Source organism: Sturnira hondurensis, unplaced genomic scaffold (assembly GCF_014824575.4).
Source record: "Sturnira hondurensis isolate 20B ecotype Veracruz unplaced genomic scaffold, ASM1482457v3 Scaffold0007406, whole genome shotgun sequence".
In the NCBI taxonomy this organism is placed as follows: domain Eukaryota; kingdom Metazoa; phylum Chordata; class Mammalia; order Chiroptera; family Phyllostomidae; genus Sturnira; species Sturnira hondurensis.
Window position 1 is genome coordinate 5,160,538 of NW_028080037.1, and position 20,576 is coordinate 5,181,113.

General features: G+C 38.4%; 1 protein-coding gene across 8 annotated transcripts in view; it reads right to left on the reverse strand.

The window, feature by feature from the left end:
• Positions 1-20,576, reverse strand: part of ATXN2 (ataxin 2) — a 100,914-nt gene that overhangs the window by 51,126 nt on the left and 29,212 nt on the right. For all 8 annotated transcript variants that reach the window (XM_037052103.1, XM_037052102.1, XM_037052096.1 and 5 more), the window contains exons 4-5: positions 20,280-20,351; positions 19,539-19,689 (exon numbers count right to left, since the gene is read on the reverse strand). In XM_037052103.1, coding sequence (XP_036907998.1) covers positions 19,539-19,689; positions 20,280-20,351 — 223 coding nt within the window. The remainder of the gene's footprint in view (positions 1-19,538; positions 19,690-20,279; positions 20,352-20,576) is intronic.

Genomic DNA, 20,576 nt, shown 5'->3' on the forward strand with positions numbered 1-20,576 from the left:
TCCACCATGGATGGATAAAGGAGACGAAGTAGGTGGAGTACACAAAAGGAAGTGGTCATTAAGCTTGCAGAAACAGGTTAAAAAAAAAAAAAGTCGGCTGAGCTCTCCTGAAGCTCCACATGAGCCAGAAAACTATATTCCTAACCAGCACCACAATGGCATTTTCCTCAGCCACACCCAGCACACCATCTTTATTTATAGGAGTAGGCAGAGAGAAGCAGACACAGAGGAGTTCAAAAATGGAAAGCCAGCCCTGACTGATGTAGCTCAGTGGATTGAGCGCAGGCCTGCAAACCAAAGGATCATGGTAAGATTCCCAGTCAGGGCACATGCCTGGGTCGCAGGCCAGTTCCCAGCAGGGGACGTACAAGAGGCAACCATACATTGATATTTCTCTCCCTCTCTCCTTCCCTTCCCCTCTACAGATAAATAAAATATTTTTAAAAATGGAGAGCCAGAGGAAGGTAGAATAAACCACCCAATTTCTTCATTTAAACAAATGGAAGGCCCGGGAAGGGTCTGAGAGCCCTGTGAGGAGCCAAGAAAGGGAGTAGAAAAGTAAAGGTAAAGTCAGCTGTCCTCAGAGTGGCTCTTGAAGGGCACTCTAGAAGAGAAGCAGTTACAAGTGATGACAAAAGTCATGAAACCAGGCAGCTGAGATGGGATAGAGATGAAAAGACAGGAAGTAACAGAGCTCAGAAGGCTGTTTCTGCAGGAATTGTGTTCTGTTCTAAATAACCAACTTGAAAACACATTTTTATAACATTCGCATACTAACATTTGAAAGTATTAGGGTCCTAGCCACAAAACTAGAGGAAACTCGAAAATCTCTGTTGTAAATACCAAAAAGTTACAACTACATTACAAAGTATACCAAACAAGCACTTGCCTATTTAAAAATGGAGGCGTGGATCCTGCTCATTTTGAACGACCACAACTATTTTCCAATTGTAATTCTGTGCCTATCAAACAGAACTATTTCACACTTAAAATGTTAGAAGTGGTTTGATATATCATGGAGATTATGCTATATAACAATAAAATTCAAGTTTTTGAGGCTGGATCCATAAAAGTCAGTCCCTAAAGTTTTCCCTTCAAAAAAAGATTTCTTTGGAGAGACTAAATCAGGGAGTGCTAGTACAAAGTAACAGAAACGTAACACAGGTCAGCCCGCATTCGCACTTGGTGGGAGTGGGACAGGAAACCAGGGCCTGTCTCTGCAGCACATGTACCCCGCCAAAAGCCAACAGAGCCTTCCCTGCTTATAATCTCTTCCTGTCCCAGCAGGTAAAATTCTGAAAAAAAGCAAAAGCCAGTAGTGGCAAAACCGTGACTTCCCAGTAGATGGAGACGTTACCATGAAGGAGAACACACCAGTGAGCAGTCGTGTGACTTCACAACATGGACAATAAGACACAACAACCTAAGACAGGACTGCCCTAATACAACAAAATTAAGAAAAGGCCAACTGCCTAACTTCTCACATTATATACAAAATTTTAAAGTAATTTCTTACTTAATAGAAAAAGATGTCATTTTCCCAAACAGAGACCTACCTACCTAATCATATCTTTGCCTCCAGAGCACATGAAAGGAAAATTAGCTTTGTGACCTTTAAGTAGAAAAGGGGCTGTTTTACCCTAGTTAGCACAAAAATAAATGTACCAGGTCTCTCCAGAGGGCATCCAGCCACATAATATGAAAAAGAAACATCTATTGAAGATACAAAAAACATTGTACATAGGACAATGATGCCTCAGTCCCCTTCAAAATAGTCCCCTTGACACCTCACACAGTTCTCCCAGTCACCATCAGCTGCCCCATTGTACTTTACTGAATCTCACTGACAGTCTGAAATCTCTTTCTTTTCAAAGGTGATTTTACTTTGGAGAAAAGGCAGAAGTCACAGGGCACCACATCTAGGCTGTAGGGGGGCTTATCACCTGGGTGATTTAATATCGCACCTAAAAATTCTGCATAAGATTTGATGTACATTTAGCAGGTGTGTTGTTGTGATGAAGCAGTTGTGATGAAGCTGCCAATCATCAGCTGCCCACAGCCTCGGCCTCCTCAATCATCTGAATGGTTTCCACGAGGAATGTTCCAGCTGAACGCAAAATCTGATGCAGATTCGTTGTTCTACTGCCCAGTCATTTTTAGTGCAACGGCCACACAGTACGCATGCTCACTCAATGGCATCTACTGCCCCCACTGACTAGTATAGTGAAGTCATCATTATTCACACATGTACATTCCAGTCCACTCTCCTTGGCTGCCAGGTTACACTGATGTGGCACAAACCATCCTTGTTGTATTAATAATGGCTGGACTTTCTCCCTGACAGACCTCATCTCTCTAAGGTATGGTGACCTTTAATTGTACTATTTCAAACTGAACTGAAATAAAGCTGATTTCTTTTTGTTTTTGTAAGATTTTATTTATTTATTTTTAGAGAGAGAAGGATAGGAGAAAGAGAGGAAGAGAAACATTAATGTGTGGTTGCCTCTTGCGTGCCCCCCGCTAGGGACCTGGTCTGCAATCTAGGAATGAATGTGCTCTGACTGGGAATCAAACCAGTGACTCCCTGGTTCACAGCCTGCACTCAACCCACTGAGCTACACCAGCCAGGGCGAAAGCTGACTTCTTCCCATTCTTCACTAATGAAAACACTAAGATACACAGATACAAATTCAAGTATGTGTACATTTCTAACACACAACAGCTAAGAAAAATTAATTACTTTAAAAGACTTTCAAATAGCCTGTATACAAGCTGTAACACTTAACTCCCTTATCTATGCTCTTGACTTCTCTCACTTGTGTAAGAATTACTTGGGGGCTTCTTTCTTCCTTTTCCTTTCAAAGATTTTATTTATTTTTAGAGAAAGAGGAAGGGAAGAATGAGAGGGAGAGAAAAATCAATGTATTGCCTTTCACACACCCCTACCAGGGACCAGGCCATAACCTAGGCACATGCCATGACCAGGAATCGAACTGGCAACCTTTAGCTTGGCTGTATGATACCCAACCAACGAAGCCACACTGGTCAGGATGGGGGGTTATTTTCAAAGTCAACACTTGGGATTTTGTTTTTTATATTTCAAAAGTATATTAAAATGCCTACCAGAAGCAAATTCTGTTAGAAAAACAGATTCTGGATATGTCATACTGTAGAAAAGGTATTTTTAGATTTGGCTAGAAATGACTGTTTTTTTGAGTTTCCCATAAATCAGTGGTATTTATAATTCTAATCATCTATGGCAATATGTCTCTGTAAGAAACAAAAACAACAAAACAACCTACTAGTTATTCCCTGGTTTGGTAGTAAGTGTAAAAGTATATAAAATTTAAAAAACATCAGTTGAAAGAATAAATATACAATGAGTACCTACTATTTGTAAGAAATTAATGCTAGACACCATGAAGGGAACACATCCCTAGTTGTTTTTTTTTTTTAATTTTTTCTAGATTTTATTTATCTTTAGAGGGGAAAGGAAGGAAAAGAGAGAGAGAGAGAGAGAAATATCAATGTATGGTTGCATCTGGTATGTCCCCTGCCGGGAACTGGCCCGCAACCCAGGCATGTGCCCTGACTGGGAATCGAACTGCGATCGTGTGGTTCACAGGCCTGGGCTACATCCCTAGTTTTATAAACAGGATTTCTATACTCCAGAACATTACAATGTGTGGACAGAGACAAAATACGCTGGCAAAAAGATACCATACACTGCTTTATAAAGCTGAATGTTCAGGATGAGGCAGACAAATGATTCTCCCACTGGGCTCCAAGGAACCCTGTGATTTCTTAAGGAGACTTCAAGCAAACCAAGGGATAGCTGAGTGAGTAAGGTTATAGAGTACCTCCCATTCCTTTCCTCCACCAACTGCTTTGTTGTAGCTGGGATTCAGCATAAGACTTCATTGGGGCAGAGAGAAAGACCTACTCTGTTTTAAAAATAAAATGCAGTAAAGTTTGGTAGCCATTGGTATAGGCCATAATACAGAATAGGTTGAAAAATTAAAAAAAAAAGAAAGAAAAATTAGGTGTTCCACTGGGAAGGGCTCTGAACGCCAAGTATTTATCTGAACTTATTCTGTAAGCAATACATTACACTACAGATTTTGAGATGGTATAATAAAAACAATGCTTAAGAATTTATTTGTGATAATGTCCAAGATTAACTGCAAGTGATGGAATTTGGAGCAAAAATTAGTTAGGAAATTACAGTAATGCTTGGATACAAACTATCAATGGGAACAAAGAGGAAGGCAAGAATGTGAATGTAATATTACCAAGGAAAAGTTTACAGAACAAGGTAAAAAGGAAGAACTCTACAACTTCCTTCCCAAACTTAAACTGAAAGAATCCTTGCATCTGAATTATTCCACTATAAACAACTGATTAATGGTTGAAAATGAAGCAAATCTTCTTTGGAAGTGCACTATGTTGAGCTAAAAGAATAAATCTAGCTAAGCTTGCTTCTAAAAATCTATAATAGGTATTTTTATATGTCTAGTCATAAAATAAATGACCATTCTACTTTATCATTTGCTTCAAAGGAAAAGAAATGATAAGGAAAGATTTTTGCTTTTATCTCCGAAAGTTGTTTCATAAAATATTGTTAACTTTGAAACTACAAAGAAATAAATAAAAATGACCCCTCAAAATAATAATCATGAAATTGTCTGCTTATAACTAGAGGGAATCTTATGAAGCAGACTTGCATGATGGCACTGCGTAGGGAGGAAAATCAGTAAGTCAGCAGAAGGCAGAGCAGATGTGCTCCAGGTGCATTCTCACGCTGAGGCTCAAAGATTATGATGCCCACCACACTAAGAGTCAAAAAAAAAACACTTATATTAGTCAGGCATAAAGACTGTACAACAATACTGCTCCAATCTGAAAACAAAATTTAAAAATATATAAATGAGCCCTGGCTAGTGTAGCTCAGTGGATTGAGCGCGGGCCTGTGAACCAGACAACCGCGGTTCGATTCCCGGTCAGGGCACATGCCTGGGTTGCAGGCCAGTTCCCGGCAGGGGCCAGTTCCTAGCAGGGGAGGCACAAGAAGCAACCATACATTGATGTTTCTCTTCCTCTCTCCTTCCCTTCCCCTTTAAAGATAAATAAATAAAATATTTTTAAAAAAATTATTAAAAAAAATATATATATATAAATGAAAAGACATGCATACAATGTTCTTGGACTAGAAGATTTAACACTGTTAAGATGGTAGTACTCCCCAAACTTATCCAGATTCAATGAAATCCTGTCATTTTGCGCAAATTGGCAAGATGACTCTAAAGTTCACACAAAAATACAAGGGACCCAGAATAGCCAAAACAAACTTGGAGAAGAAGAACACAGAACACAGGACTTTAAGGACTAACACATCTTGAATTCAAATCTTACTACACAGGTAAAGTAATCCAGACAGTGTAATACTGGCATAAAAACAGACAACAGATCTAAGAAACAGAATTGTGAGCCCAAAAATAAATCCTTAGTTTATACATTCAACCAATTTTTAACAAAGGTAACAAGACAATTTAATGGTGGAAAAAGTCTTTTCAACAGGTTGTTTTTGAACAACTAGATATCAATATGTAAAACTATGAAACTGGATCCCTACCTCACACTCTATACAAAAAATTAGGTAAAAAAAAATCATACATCTAAATATATGTACTTATATATAAATACACTTAAAAAGTTGACTTCCAGCCAAGATGGAGGTGTAGGTGGAAACACTGTGCCTACTCGCACAGCTAAGTTTAAAGACAACGAAGTTTTAGTAACAAAAATGCAGCCAAAACACAGAAAATTGAACTGTAGGCAAGTCCAACAACAAGCAACCATTCAGCCAGACTGGTAAGAGGGGCGGAGTCAGCAGTGGAGTCTGGTCGGGCAGGAAAGATAGTTAGGTCTGACTGACCCAGGAGCGTAGGATGTGGCGGTTGACAGACCGGTGGCAATGGGTGGACTCAGAGAGGGTGCAGGGCGGCTGGCTGACTGCGGCCACACATTCGCATGCAGATAAACCAAGCAAAGGAGCGAACAGTGAGATAGACGGGAATTAGAGCCTGAAAGCACCAATTGGAAAGACTTTTGGGGTCGAGGGGCCGGGAGAGGCTCCCAGGCTCACAGAGAGTTCGTCAGAGAGACCCACAGGGTCCTGGAGAGTACACAGGCCCATACACCCGGGAACCAGCACCAGAGGGGCCCAATTTGCTTTGGGAAGCCGCAGAGGGGACAGAAATCTGAGAGAGAGCGGAGCAAAGCACCATTTTTTCCCCTCTCTGACCCCCTCCACCCCATACAGTGTCACAGCCCAGAGACTGGGGCGCCCCTCCCTAGTAATCACCTAAGGCTCCATCCCTCATACATAACAGGTGTGAACAGACCAAAACATGACTCAAGAACAGCTCAAAACCCCAGAGCCTATAATTCTAAGCGACCAAGAAATAGCCAACCTTTCAGGTATACAGTTCAAAATACTGGTGATCAGGATGCTCACAGAATTGGTTGATTTTAGTCACAAATTAGAGGAACAAATGAAGGCTAAACTAATTGAAATGAAGGAAAATGCACAGGAAACCAATAGTGATGGAAAGGAAACTGGGACTCAAATCAAGGGAGTGGACCAGAAGGAAGAAAAAAAATGACCAAACAGAAAAGGACGAAGAAACAAGAATTCAAAAAATGAGGAGAGGCTTAGGAACCTCCAGGACACCTTTAAACGTCCCAACATCCGAATTATAGGGGTACCAGAAGGCGAAGAGGAACAAGTGAAAAACTTATTTGAACAAGTATAAAAGGAGAACTTCCCCAGTCTGGCAAAGGAAACAGACTTCCAGGAAGTCCAGGAAGCTCAGAGTCCCAAAGAAGTTAGACCCAAGAAGGAACACACCAAGGCACATCATAATGACATTAGCCAAGACTAAAATGAAGGAGAGAATCCTAGAAGCAGCAAGAGATAAGGGGACAGTCACCTACAAAGGAGCTCCCATCAGACTGTCAGCTGATTTCTCAAAAGAGACCTTACAGGCAAGAAGGGGCTGGAAAGAAGTATTCCAAGTCATGAAATCCAAAGACCTACACCCAAGATTGCTTTATCCAACAAAGCTTTCATTTAGAATGGAGGGGCAGATAAAGTGCTTCTCAGATAAGGTCAAGTTCAAGGAGTTCATCATCACCAAGCCCTTATTATATGAAATGTGAAAGGGACTTATCTAAGAAAAAGAAGATAAAAAACATGAACAGTAAAAAGACAGCAAACTCACAGTTATTAACAACCACACCTAAAAAAAAAGCAAACTTAAGAGGACAGCTAGATCAGGAGCGGAGCCACAGAAATGGAGATCACATGGAGGGTTAGCAACAGGGGAGTGGGAGGAGGAAAGAGGGGGAAAAGGTACAGAGAATAAGTAGCATAAGCGGTGGGTAAAAAATAGACAGGGGGGAGGGCAAGAATAGTATGGGAAATACAGAATCTAAAGAACTTGTGACACATGGACATAAACTAAAGGGGGGGATGGTGGGGGAGGGGTGTGCAGGGTGGAGGGGAATGAAGGGGGGAAATAGGACAACTGTGATGGCATAATCGATAAAATATATTTAAAAAATAAAACTAAAAAAAACTATTGTGAATTTTTTTTAAAAAGTTGTGGAAAGGTCTTCTCTTCCTGGTAGCTACCTGTACACAACTATCAGGAAAATGCCATTATTCTGTTCTCTAAGCAGCAGTTATGTTGGACTGTGATCTCCATAAAAAATTCCTGAGCCCTGTAACTCAAAGTAAATATGCCACTCAAGAAACAAATGAGAGAGAGCCTTAAGCAAGACAACTGAGGCAGAGGCTATTGGAAAAGCTGAGGTAGTAGGCAGAGCCCTAAAGGCTGTCGGCTTCAAAGGGGCACATACAGTATGTGGAAGTAGAAGTAATGAGCTCTAAGAAACACAGTAAACCACCTGAGTAAGTTCTTTCCCGAGCAACAAGTAGCTCCAAGGAAAAGGGCAGTATGTCAAGTCTTTAGTTGCAGTCCAAATGCCAACTGCTTTGTTTAAAAAAATTAATTAGGAATTAAAAAACAATCAAACCAAACCACTCAAGTCATTTGTTTTCTTTTAAGATCTGACTTAAGTACACTTCTGATCAAAGTCTGGAAAGAATCAACTTATATGAAAAAGCAAACCCAAAAGTACTGTTCTCGTTAAAAATATTTAGTTTGCAATTTGTGTCTCTGTCCTTCTTACAGAGACCGATGAAGCATCTTAGAATATGACTAGAAAATACACGTCTCAATAAATGCACCATTCGGAAAGAGCACAGGGTAGAGGCTTCACAAGTGACCAAATATTTTTGATGCTACATTATGTGATACAAAGTTTGAATACCTAGAGCCAATAGCTCTAGCTTGCTTCAGACTGTATTAATTTAAAAAAAAAAAAAAAGCCCTGGCTGGTGTGGCTCAGTGGATTGAGCGAAGGCCTGGGAACCACATGATCGAGGTTCGATTCCTGGTCAGGGCACATGCCTGGGTTGCAGGCCAGTTCCCAGGAGGGGACACACGAGAGGCAACCACACATTAATTTTTCTCTCCCTCTCTCCTTCCCTTTTCCTCTAAACATAAATAAATAAAATCTTTTAAAAAAACCCTCATGTTCTTCCTTTATGAGTAATTTTATAGTACTATAATAAAATGACATAAAAATAGAAAAATATCCCCGAGAGAAAAGTATTTCCTACCTAAAAAACAATAGTTCTTATTTTTCCTACTAAAAAATCCTGTGAGATGTACAAATTGGATTCTGTAGTTAAAACGTTAAGCCAATTATTTTTTAAATAAAATATTTCATCTTAGTTTCTCTAAGCCTTCTAGTGACATAAAAGGAACTGTAATCAGTAATTTAACATTTGGAAAGCAATTCAAAAGTTAAAGAATGAGAAAGAAAAAGCAAAGAAGTAATTTTGCAGAAAATTTAAGGCAAAAAAAGTAAATTCAGAAATATTCAGGAATCAAAAAATGAAACTTAGGAACTGAACTGCCAGTACTATTAGCCAACACAGTAGTCTTTCTGAAAAACTTACTTTCAACCCTATAGCCAAAGTGTTCAGAAATAGGTGAAGAAAAAGTAAATGAAATAAATGAATTCCAATTCTTACAGCTATATGCATACCTTTCTGTTTCCTTGGTAAATATATAAAACAGTCTACAGATTCAGGCTGTTCTGTTCTAATATAAATTACAAGAGCAACTGTTCAAATGCACATGCTCACTTAAAACTCTTTGCCAGTGCTATCTGGGTAAAAAAAAGTAATCAGTTTTATATTTAGTCAGACAGAATAGAAATTAAAATGGAGATTATTTATCCACCTTCTTTCACTGCCCTGCTTCATTACTAGTTTTAACATATTTGCTATTCATAAGACTTCAGTGAGACTCTGAGAGCAAGAGAAAATAAATCTAAAACCAAGTAGCAACTGGGTATAGTAGCATTACACAACACTAGAATGCACCGCCCTCCTGAAAACGTCCTAGACTCGTTAGCCACGTTGTCAGATCGTCTAATAGTCAGCGAGATGATCGGACAAGATAGAGTGTAAGTGATTTTCTGCATCCCTCACTGTCACGAGGTAAGTATTAATCTTTCTCACTTACCATTCAAGCACACTGAGCAAAAAAAAAATCACATCCCACTGCTCTGAAACTACATTTCTGTGACTACTAGTGAGGCAGACCAACTATCTTTCTATATGTTCACTAGCCATTTGCAAAAATTCTTTTATTCTATTTTTCCCAGTTTGCAGCCTGTCTTCTAAAATTTATGGTACTTCTACACGTCTTTAACTTTTTTATAATCAAATATTTCAGTATTTTATTTCATGAATTTTTGCTTTGATGGTATGCTTATAGTCTTTCCCCACGTCTAAATGATATCGATTCATAGATTTGTTCTTGAATTTCAATAATAGTTTTAATGCTTTTCCCCTCTAACCATTTAAGTTTCATGTTGATGACTGATGTGAAGTATGAATCTAATTCCTTCAAAGTCCCAACACCATTAACTGCATAATCCACCTTTACTCCATATTTAAGTATTATCTTTATCATATATTAATAAAATACCTATATAAATTATCTTTTTGGATTCTGTATTCTTTACCACTATGGTAACTATGTTTGTTTTTTATCCTCACCCAAGGAATCTTCACTGCTTTTAGAGAGAGAGGAAGGAACAGAAACATGGATGGAAGAGAGAAATAGCAATTGATTGCCTCTTGTATGTGCCCCGACAGGGTATCGAACCTGCAACCCAAGTATGTGCCCTGACCTGGAACTGAATCCACAACCATGCCACATAGGCCAAGGTGATAACCACGTTTTAATTCTAATACATTTTACTGTATAGTAGAGCAAGTTCTCTTGTGTGACTCCTGTAGAAAAGAACTTTAGAATCATTTCACCAATTCTACAACACAGAGATATTATCTTTAGAGATGTGAGGACAACAGACAACTTCACAGTTACATATTTCCATTCAAAGTATGGAACATTTCTCCACTCAGCCAAATATTTTAGGTACTTCTGCAGTGTTTTTAAAATCATCAGCTTATACATATATATGATGTTTATTTTTACACACTTTAAGTTCTGTTCCTATTGTGAATTTTTAAAAGATTTTATTTATTTATCTTTAGAGGAAAAGGGAAGGAGAAAGGGAGAGAAATATCAATGTATGGTTGCCTCTCATGCGTCCCTGGCTGGGAACTGGCCTGCAACCCAGGCATGTACCCTGGGATACATGACTTGGAATCAAACTGCGCTCATGTGGTTCACAGGCCCGTGCTCAATCCACTGAGCTACACCAGCCAGGGCCCTATTGTGAATGTTTATAATAAAGTCTAGCTAATTAATGCTATCAAATAAAACAGAAATTTTAGTTTCCATACATATCTTAAATCAGACCACCTTACTCTTATTAGTACTAAATATTTTAATTTTGTGTAAATTAAATTCTACTGTATGTTATATTCAAGTTTCTTTGCATTTTTAATAAATAAAAATGTATTTTTGACCTTAGCATACAAATAAATAGAGCAAAGAAATTCTATAATGCTATCAAAATGTTTAAACAAAAATTTTAAGTAGATGGTCACCTGATTTTAATAAGCAACTTCCTATTATGTATCTCAAATTACTCCATTTAGCTTTCCCTCACCTATCCTACCATACCATTAAAAAAACAAAAAAAAAAACTCAATAATCTCTGTGCTACCTACACCGTGACCTCAGTAAATGCTAGTCTACTTGCCCCCAGTATGGACACATAGCCTTCTTCCACTAGCCCACAGCAAAGCTGAAGCAATAAACTTTGAAACAGTTCTAACAAAAGAACATCAGAATACAGTTACTCAGAGCTGGCTCACTAGAAAAGTGACTCCCAAAGCCCAAGCCAACCCTCCATACAGGGTTTTCCTGCCCACCTACCTGGACAACCCCTAGCCATTAGACCACTTGCCTATCCACCACCCCAGCTGCCTACCTACCACAGGGCCTCTCCTCTCTCTTGCCCAAAGGGCAGGCTGTTGATCCTGATCAACCAGCTTTAAAGCTGGACTGTCCATCCAACTTTAGCGTTTCCTGCCCACCTATAAAGTCTACTATACCCCCAGCTCCAAGAACGTGCCTACTCTGCTGCAAGGCTGTGGCCTGCCCACCGTACTAGAGTACCAACAATAAATGATTCTGAAACACATTTAAATTCCTCAGAACCCAAGGTTTCCCACGCCAGGCCATATCCTGCTCCAGGATCTGACTCTTCCTGAATGGCTGCCATGGCACTGCTAACGCCCCGCCCTTCAGAGGAGACCCCTCTATCACTCACAGGACCTTGCCCTGTCGGACCTACAGGGCAACCACAGGAGAAGATAACAGTGCAATGCTGGATTAAAATAATCTGTATGATATTATTTCACACTGCTCTCTAAACCACATATCTACATCCCAGCTACGCCTAATTACGACTTGTCTGAGGACTCCATTTGGAAAACTATGCCATCAATTTCAATATTCTATTTTTCTTGATTTTTTCCACATGGCTTGGTACCCCCAACTCGGAAAATGCCTAGAGCAGAGCTTCTTAACATGGAGTATATGAACTCCCTAGGGAACTGTGATACCATGGAATTAAACGTAGCAGTCTGTGTGTTCTTTCTAAGGTGAAGGTATACAGTTTCACTAAGTTCTCAAAGGGACCCAAAATAGATTAATTCTTCAATTTCTCTGTACTGTCCATAGTGACAAACACAGCAATGGTCACATTCTACAGCTCCATAGTATTTGTTGCTGGGCTATTCACGTAAGACCACTTATAGCTTCCTCACTCTTTACATGAAGGCTCTAATTTCATTCATTCAAAAGACATTCACATTACACCTGTACTAACTATGTACCAAAACACTGTATTAGCCTCCAAGGATTAAAAAAAAAACCCCAACCAACCAACCAAACAAAAAAAAACAATAGACACATACAAGGAGCTCCAAGTATAATAATGATAAACAGTGAAACATCTAATTATAATACAGGTTATCAATAAATGATATGGCCATTATGGGGGATATATGTGCTAGCTGAAATTATGTGTGTACACAAGCAGCTGATATGGGGTAAGTGGAGGGCAAAGAAAAACACTGGGAACACAAACACGTTAAGGGCAGTGTGATGGCAACAAAGCACCAAAATAAAGTATTAAAGAAATGATTAATAAGATAAATGAGAAGAGCAGATTGTGAAGGAGGTAAATCAGCAGTGTCAAACGCAGCAAAGACTGAGAAAGAGTACAAAAGAACAAGCAATTAGAGGTTACTGGTAGCCTCAGAAGTTTCCAAGTTGTGAGTATAAAAGGCAGATTATAATGGCATGAGAAGTGCAGTAGAAAATAAGAGTTAAGAAGTCTGGTTAAGAAAGGAAGAAAGGCAGTATAGCCACTAGAAGAATTCAAGATAAAAAGGTATCTTTTTAGGATGAGAGGGATGTGAATAGGTTTTCAGGCTAAAGGGAAGGAATAAGTGGAAAAGAAGAGGTTAAGAGTTCAGAAACAGAGAGGTGATATAAAAGAGCAAGAACCCAGAAATGGCAAAATGAACAGAGTCCAGGGCATGAGTGGAGAAGGTGAGATTAAAGATAAGTGAGATGTTCCCTCTACTAAAAACCAAAGGAAAGAACAATGATGGCAAGGAGGAAGACAAATTTCTAGGTGGAGGAGAAGGCAGACAGTTGGTGATGGGAGAGCATTCCCAATAATCATATCTGATTTTTCACTTATTGTGACAAAGGATCTGGTAAGCAAAGTAATTCTTCAGGCTAAATCCAATTTGAATGGTCACAAATAAGGAATTAAATGAAATTACACAGTATCAGACTACAATCAAAGCATGAGTTTAGACACAAAGTATATTCTGTGTTATTTCATCAAAACCAGTATGGTATGTATTTTTGATCAGACCTAACAGCCCAAATGCAGTAAGGAAAATGATCCAGGACTAGAACAGGCAAACTTTTTCTGTAAAGCGCCAGCTATTAAATGCTTTTTGGCTTTGTAAGCCATATACTCTCTATCACAACTGCTCAACTGCATCACTGTAGCATGAAAGCAGCCACAGATGATGCATAAAGAAATGGCATAACTGTGTTACAATAAAACATCGTTTACTGATGAGTGGATTTGGCCCACAGCCCTTAAGCTTACTGACTCCTGTTCTTTAGACTGAGAATACTACAATGGAGATACAGCAGTAGAAAGAATCATGAGGAAGAATGAAATAAAAAGTAGGAGAAGCCACAGAACTAAAAACATAGTTGAGTTGTAGTATTAATACTAAATCAAAGAGCAACATATGAATAAGGAGCAATAATAGGAACAGCAGAAAGAGGATGAGGGAGAAAAGCAGGTAAGAAAGGAACACTAGAAAGAGACAGGAAACCAAGTAAAAAGTAAGTTGAAATAATGCCAATTGCTTGAGAAGAAAATTTTTTTAAAAAGATGAGAAAAAAATGAAAATATTCCAGATCTGTTTGCAACTGAATTCAAAAAAAAGATGAAATGCTAATTATGTGTGTACAAAAGGAACCTATAGCTTACAAGATGTAAAACTATTTTCACTTTGCCCAAAAATCAAACTGGTACATGTATAACATTTAAGAAAGCAAATGAAAGTTACTCACCGTATCATAACAAGATTATCAATTATTTCTAGGACTCTTATTCATTTGCATTTCTGTATATAAATATTACAAGTTTTAAAATTTATTGAAATCAATGAAGCTAGCTAGCATTAAGAACTTAAAAGCCACATCGACTTTTACTAACTTCAAAAAGTTTCTCCAAAAATAAAGCCAAAGACTAAAAAAAGAAAAGAATTGCAACCCATATAAAAATCTGAATTTTATACTACGCTGCAAATTATGGTTTTACTTTATTTGTAGGGAAATCCTTTAAGGTAAACACAGATTTATTGACACAACTCAGCTAAACAAGATATAAGACCCCCCCCTAATTTATGTCACTATAGCATAACATTTAAAAACAAGAGAACACTGGATTTCTGTCTTCATTTTTACCAACTTACTTAAAACTATGACTCTGTTTCTTTTTCTACAACATATGAATAATAATCATACTCACTTTCAGAAAGAAGTTGTAATGAGCCGGCCAAGATGGAGGCATAGGTGGAAATACTGTGCCTCCTCGCACAACCAAATTTAAAGACAAGAAAGATTTAAAAACAAAAACACAACCAGAACAGACAGAAAATTGAACTGTACCCAAAGTCCGACAACAACAAACCATTCATCCAGACCGGTAAGAGGGGCGGAGTCAGCGGCCAGCAGAGAGGGATCGCAGCAGGAAAAAGCAGTGGTTGGCAGACTCAGGCTCAGGGAGGAATCAAGCAGACCCAGTGAAGTGCACAAGGCAGCTGGCAGACCTCGGACACACATTCATGCACAGATAAACCAGACAAAAACGAGCAGTGAGAAAGACTGCACAACCGAGAGCCCCAGCACCAGGAAATAAAGCCTAAAAGCATTGTTTAAAAAAAACTTGCGGGGGTTGAGATACTGGGAGAGACTCCCAGCCTCACAGGAGAGTTTGTTGGAGAGACCCCACAGGGTCCTAGACGTACACAAGCCCACCTACCCAGGAATCAGCACCAGAAGGGTCCAATTTGCTTGTCGGAAGCAGCAGAGGAGACCGAAATCCAAGAGTGCAGAGCAAGCGCCATTATTCCCTCTCTGACCCCACCCCCACGTACAGTGTCACAACCCAGCTACCTGATTGCCCTGCTGCCCTGGTGAACACCTAAGGCTCTGCATCTCATACATAACAGGTGGAACCAGACAAAAATAAAATAAAATTAAATTAAATTAAAAAGGCTCAAATGAAAAAACAGATCAAAGCCCCAGAGCCAATACAGCTAAGTCACCAAGAGATAGCCAACCTATCACATGCACAATTAAAAATACTGGTGATCAGGATGCTCACAGAACTGGTTGACTTTGGTTGCAAATTAGATGAAAAAAATGAAGGCTACACTAAGTGAAATGAAGGAAAATGCACAGGGAACCTGTAGTGATGGGAAGACAAATGGGATTCAAATCAATGGAGTGGACCAGAAGGAAGAAAGAAACAGCCAATCAGAAAAGAATGAAGAAACAAGAATTCAAAAAACTGAGGAGAGGCTTAGGAACCTCCAGGACATCTTTAAACGTCCCAACATCCGAATTATAGGGGTACCAGAAGGCCAAGAGGAACAACAACAAGTGAAAAGGAAACAGACTTCCAGGAAATCCAGGAAGCTCAGAGAGTCTCAAAGAAGGTGGACCCAAGGAGGAACACACCAAGGCACATCATAATTACATTACCCAAGATTAAAATGAAGGAGAGAATCCTAGAAGCAGCAAGAGATAAGGGGATAGTCACCTACAAAGGAGTTCCCATCAGACTTGTCAGCTAATTTCTCCAGAGACCTTACAGGCAAGAAGGGGCTGGAAAGAAGTATTCCAAGTCATGAAAGGCAAGGACCTACATCCAAGATTGCTCTATCCATCAAAGCTTTCATTTAGAATGGAAGGGCAGATAAAGTACTTCTCAGATAAGATCAAATTCAAGGAGTTCATCACCACCAAGCCCTTATTATATGAAATGTTAAAGGGACTTATCTAAAAAAAAAGAAGATAAAAAACGCAAACAGTAAAAAGACAGCAAACTAAGAGGATAGGAGATCAGGAGCAGAGCCACAGAAAGAGAGATCACATGGAGGGTTAGCAACAGGGGACTGGGAAGAGAAGGGGATAGAAGGTACCGAGAATAATTAGCATAGACGGTGGGGAGAAAATAGACAGGGGGAGGGCAAGAATAGTATGGGAAATGTAGAAACTAAAGAACTCATGACACAAGGACATGAACTAAAGGGGGGAAATGTGGGGAGAGGGGTGTGCAGGGTGGAGGGAAATGGGACAACTATAATGTCATAATCGATAAAATATATTTTAAAAAAGGAAGTTGTAATGACGAAAATGAAACCAATGAACACAAAACACAGAGCCGGGAGCCTGACACCCAGATTATGCACTCAAAATTCAGTTATTATCAACCTTAAGAACTAGGCATCACTATTACAAAGAAAATTAAGAGAAAAGCTCAGAAAGAAAACAATGTCTTCCTTCTCACCTACCTCTATAAATCCTTAAAAAATTTTAAAATAAAACCCCAATCCATTTAAAATGCAGAGAAGTAGTATCAAACTAACACCATAGGACTATTCAAGATCATCTCCAATTGAGACAAAAAGACATCTGTGAGGCAGGGAAGTAGAGTACCAATCCTCAAGACACACAGAAAAGAGCTGTTTCTAGGGTCTTACATGAAACCAGTGGTTCACATCCCTGACTGCACCTCAGAAACACATGCCAGAGCCTCTCTGAGGTTAATTACCATTAAGTCAGAATCTCTAAAAATGAGAACTAGAGATTTTTAGAAACTCCATGGATACTAAAATATGAACCCAGAATTAAGAATCAATGGTTAAACCCGACCTTCCTTTACTCAAAGGGACTAGAAATATGAGTCTTTAACACAAAATAAAAGCAGTACCAAATTCCATGATTTCTATTTTTTATAATTAATTAACCATGCCAATTAATACTCTAAAAAAGTTTTCTCTGTACTGACATCATCTCCATCATAATACATTTTTCTTTTTTTAATTACATCTTATTGATTATGCTATTATAGCTGTCCTGATTTTTCTCCCTCGGCCCTCCACCCAGTTACCCCTCACTCCCTCAGGAGGGTTTTTTTTTTTTTTGGTGGGTTCTTTAAGAGGAATGGCTTGGGGCTCCAGCAGTTTTCTTCCATCAACGCAATCCCTGCTGATTTTTGCAGCCAAAAGTTGTGGGGACTTATCTTCCTGGCACTGGAACCCTGGGCTGAGGGGCTTGGTGTGGAACTGGGACTCCTCGGTCCCAAGATATCCCTCCTGAATTTTTATCCACCACAGGTAGATGTGAGACCAGCCCGTTCTGTGTCTGCACCCTTCCTACCAGTCTGGATGGATGTGATTTCTTTAATTCCCTAGTTGTCAGACTTCCATGCAACCCAATTTCTGACGGTTCTGAGTGGTGGCTGTTCTGTATTTTAGCTGTAATTTTGATGTGGTTATGTGAAGAGATGAGCCATGTCTGCCTATGCAGCCATCTTAACCAGAAATCCTATCATACTTTCACAGAAAGAAACAGCCAATCAGAAAATCCTATCACACTTTCACAGAAGGCAACTTCTGCCAGAATAGTGCTAAGAATCTGGCTTAAGAGGCCAGATATCCTAAATATGTGACTTAATACTATTTTCAGGATACTATGCAATGAAGACAATTGTGCAATTCACTAAACCTCTACAGCCTTTAAATAACAGCCTTTAAATGAAACACCTGAAATTACTCCACTATTGTACGTCCTCATCAAGAAAACTATATAAAAATTTATCTATTCACTTAGTGAGTGTACTAAACACTGTCAAAGCTGTCACTTGGATCTGTATTTTCTTGGCCTTCTACAATAAACACAAATTACTTGAGTAATAAAGACATAGTAAAATAATAAACAAAATAAAATAAAAGTTTAAAGATATGAATTTTGAAGAGGATCAAAGAATGGGATACTGTATCTCCAACTAACAGTTACATTCCAAATTTAGGAAATGCCAATTCACTTTAAGAACAAAAAACAAAGCATATCATGAATGGCTGTTAGCTGAATGCCCTGGTACCCAACAGAACAGGGAACATTTTGTCGTTGTGGCCAATACATTTTTCAGAGTGCTATGTATTAAACGGAACTAAAATTTTATCTTCCCTTTGGCTTATGTTCCAAAGCCCATTTTTATATTTAAAACAGTGAAATACTTCAACAGTATAAGTATAAATATATGTTTGTACCCCTACCCATAAACAAGATCAACTCCAAAGGCAACAAGTAGAAAAAAACTTGTTTCCTTGTATGGGCCACTGAAGGCCTCTCAGACACAGAACGGGGAATCAGACACAGACACACCGCGAAGCCGAGTCCCTAGCACCGCTAGCTTCCGAAAAGCAAGCTGACTGTAGGCGAGAAACCTGTTAAGAGGGCCAAGAGAAAGGCTTTAACCTCTGGGTGACTTGCAACTTCTGAGTAACAGTGTAAAAACAGCACAATAAAAATAGTTGTAGTCAGAAACTGAATCATAAAAATTAACAACGGTTGAGTTCCAATTTGCAATAGAAGTGACAATGTAATTTGACCAAAAGAAAAAAAATCAATTTAAGAATTTTAGAACCAAGTTCAAAATTGCCCAGAAGAGTCTTTCAATGTTACTGAACACTCAGCACTGCAAAGTACACTCCCTACATGAGTAATAGCAATTCCTACATTTTCATCCTCAATGGATACTTAAAACATACTAAATTTTTAACATAACTACATCATTGCTTTTATATTCTCAAAATGCAGTCCACACTCTCTGAATGTTTTTTCTAATATACATGATCTACTTTACTATTTATCTTCATTAAATAATCATTTTCTATCTACAGCTCTCTGCCTTTCTACCTTAGTCCTGTGCTTTCCATTTCTTTCCAGAGCATTTATAGAACCATAAGCATAATAAAACTATAAGCATTATAAAACTAAAAAATTAGAACAAATAGGACGAGAAATTTTCAGTTGCATAAAATCAGTAGCATTCTTAACCATAAAACTGTAGAAAATCCTTTACAAACTTTTTTTTTTAATGAAACGCAAACTGTCATTACCCTACTAAAAGTACCAAGGACTCTTCCACTCAACTTTTAAATATTCTCCAACAAAACTGCATTCAAGTTCCCATCTGTTTTAATCACATTATTTTTAAAAGCCCGTATTTTTTTAAAAAGCCTGTGGAGTCTGCTTGAACAAATCTTATAATCCATGAAGTATATTTAGGAAATGAAAACTCACCTCTTCTTGCGTAAGTGGAGTCCATATCTTTAAACTGTACCACAACAAAGTCTGAACACTTGAACAAAATACTCTCCATTATTTCTTCACGTTTTGGCCCTGAACTGGATTCTGTACTTTTCTCATGTGCAGCATCAAGTACCAAATCACACTAAAATAAAAAACACAAGTAAATACTAAACATTTATAAAATAAAACTTGACAGGCATTCTTCAGCACATCAAAGTACTATTCTTACATGCCTTTGGCAAAAATAATTTATTTCAAGAGAATTTATAATTATATCTTTTTCTCAGAAATACAATTTGTTATCCTTTCCATCATTCTAAAATCCTTTCACCTAAAAGATGGTCTTTGCTACTGTGGTATGTCTTAAGCACATTAACAGTAATCAAAAGGTAAACAAATGGAACAATCTAATCCCTCCCTCTTCTGGTCCACAATGCTTGAAAAGGTCAAAATATTTTAGTAAGCTCATAGAGCAGGAAGTCTTTTTGATTATACATACCATCTATAAAATAATCAGTATTTGAAACTGAAAAGCAAAACCATTCAAAGTGGTTTTAAAAAGTGCTTTAAAGGTAAAGCACTGAGCATGAAAATGTGACAAGCACACCCACCCCGTAACTACAGACTGCTGAATCAGAAACTAAGTAGACACTGTGGGGAAACCACACAAACACATGGCAACTGATGATTCATGAGCTTTCACGTTTAACAAAAAGGAAGAGTAAAAATTACCTTAGGACTGTATGTTTTAAAAACTCCTTCATATATACCTCCATTTTTCACTTGTACTTCACATTTGGATCCCTAAAAACATACAATGAATTTATCAAAGAAACAGTATGCTACTCAGTCATGGGGGGGGGGGGTGTAATTGTTTTCAATTTACTTTTTACAGCTCATCAGGCTCCATTCAACATATCCAGTGTTCACCTGACATAGAGTAAAAACTTTTTAAACATCAGTAATATACTGAATTCTCAAAATTCTTCAGAGTTTTCTGCTCAGAATTTACACTAGGAACTTAAATAC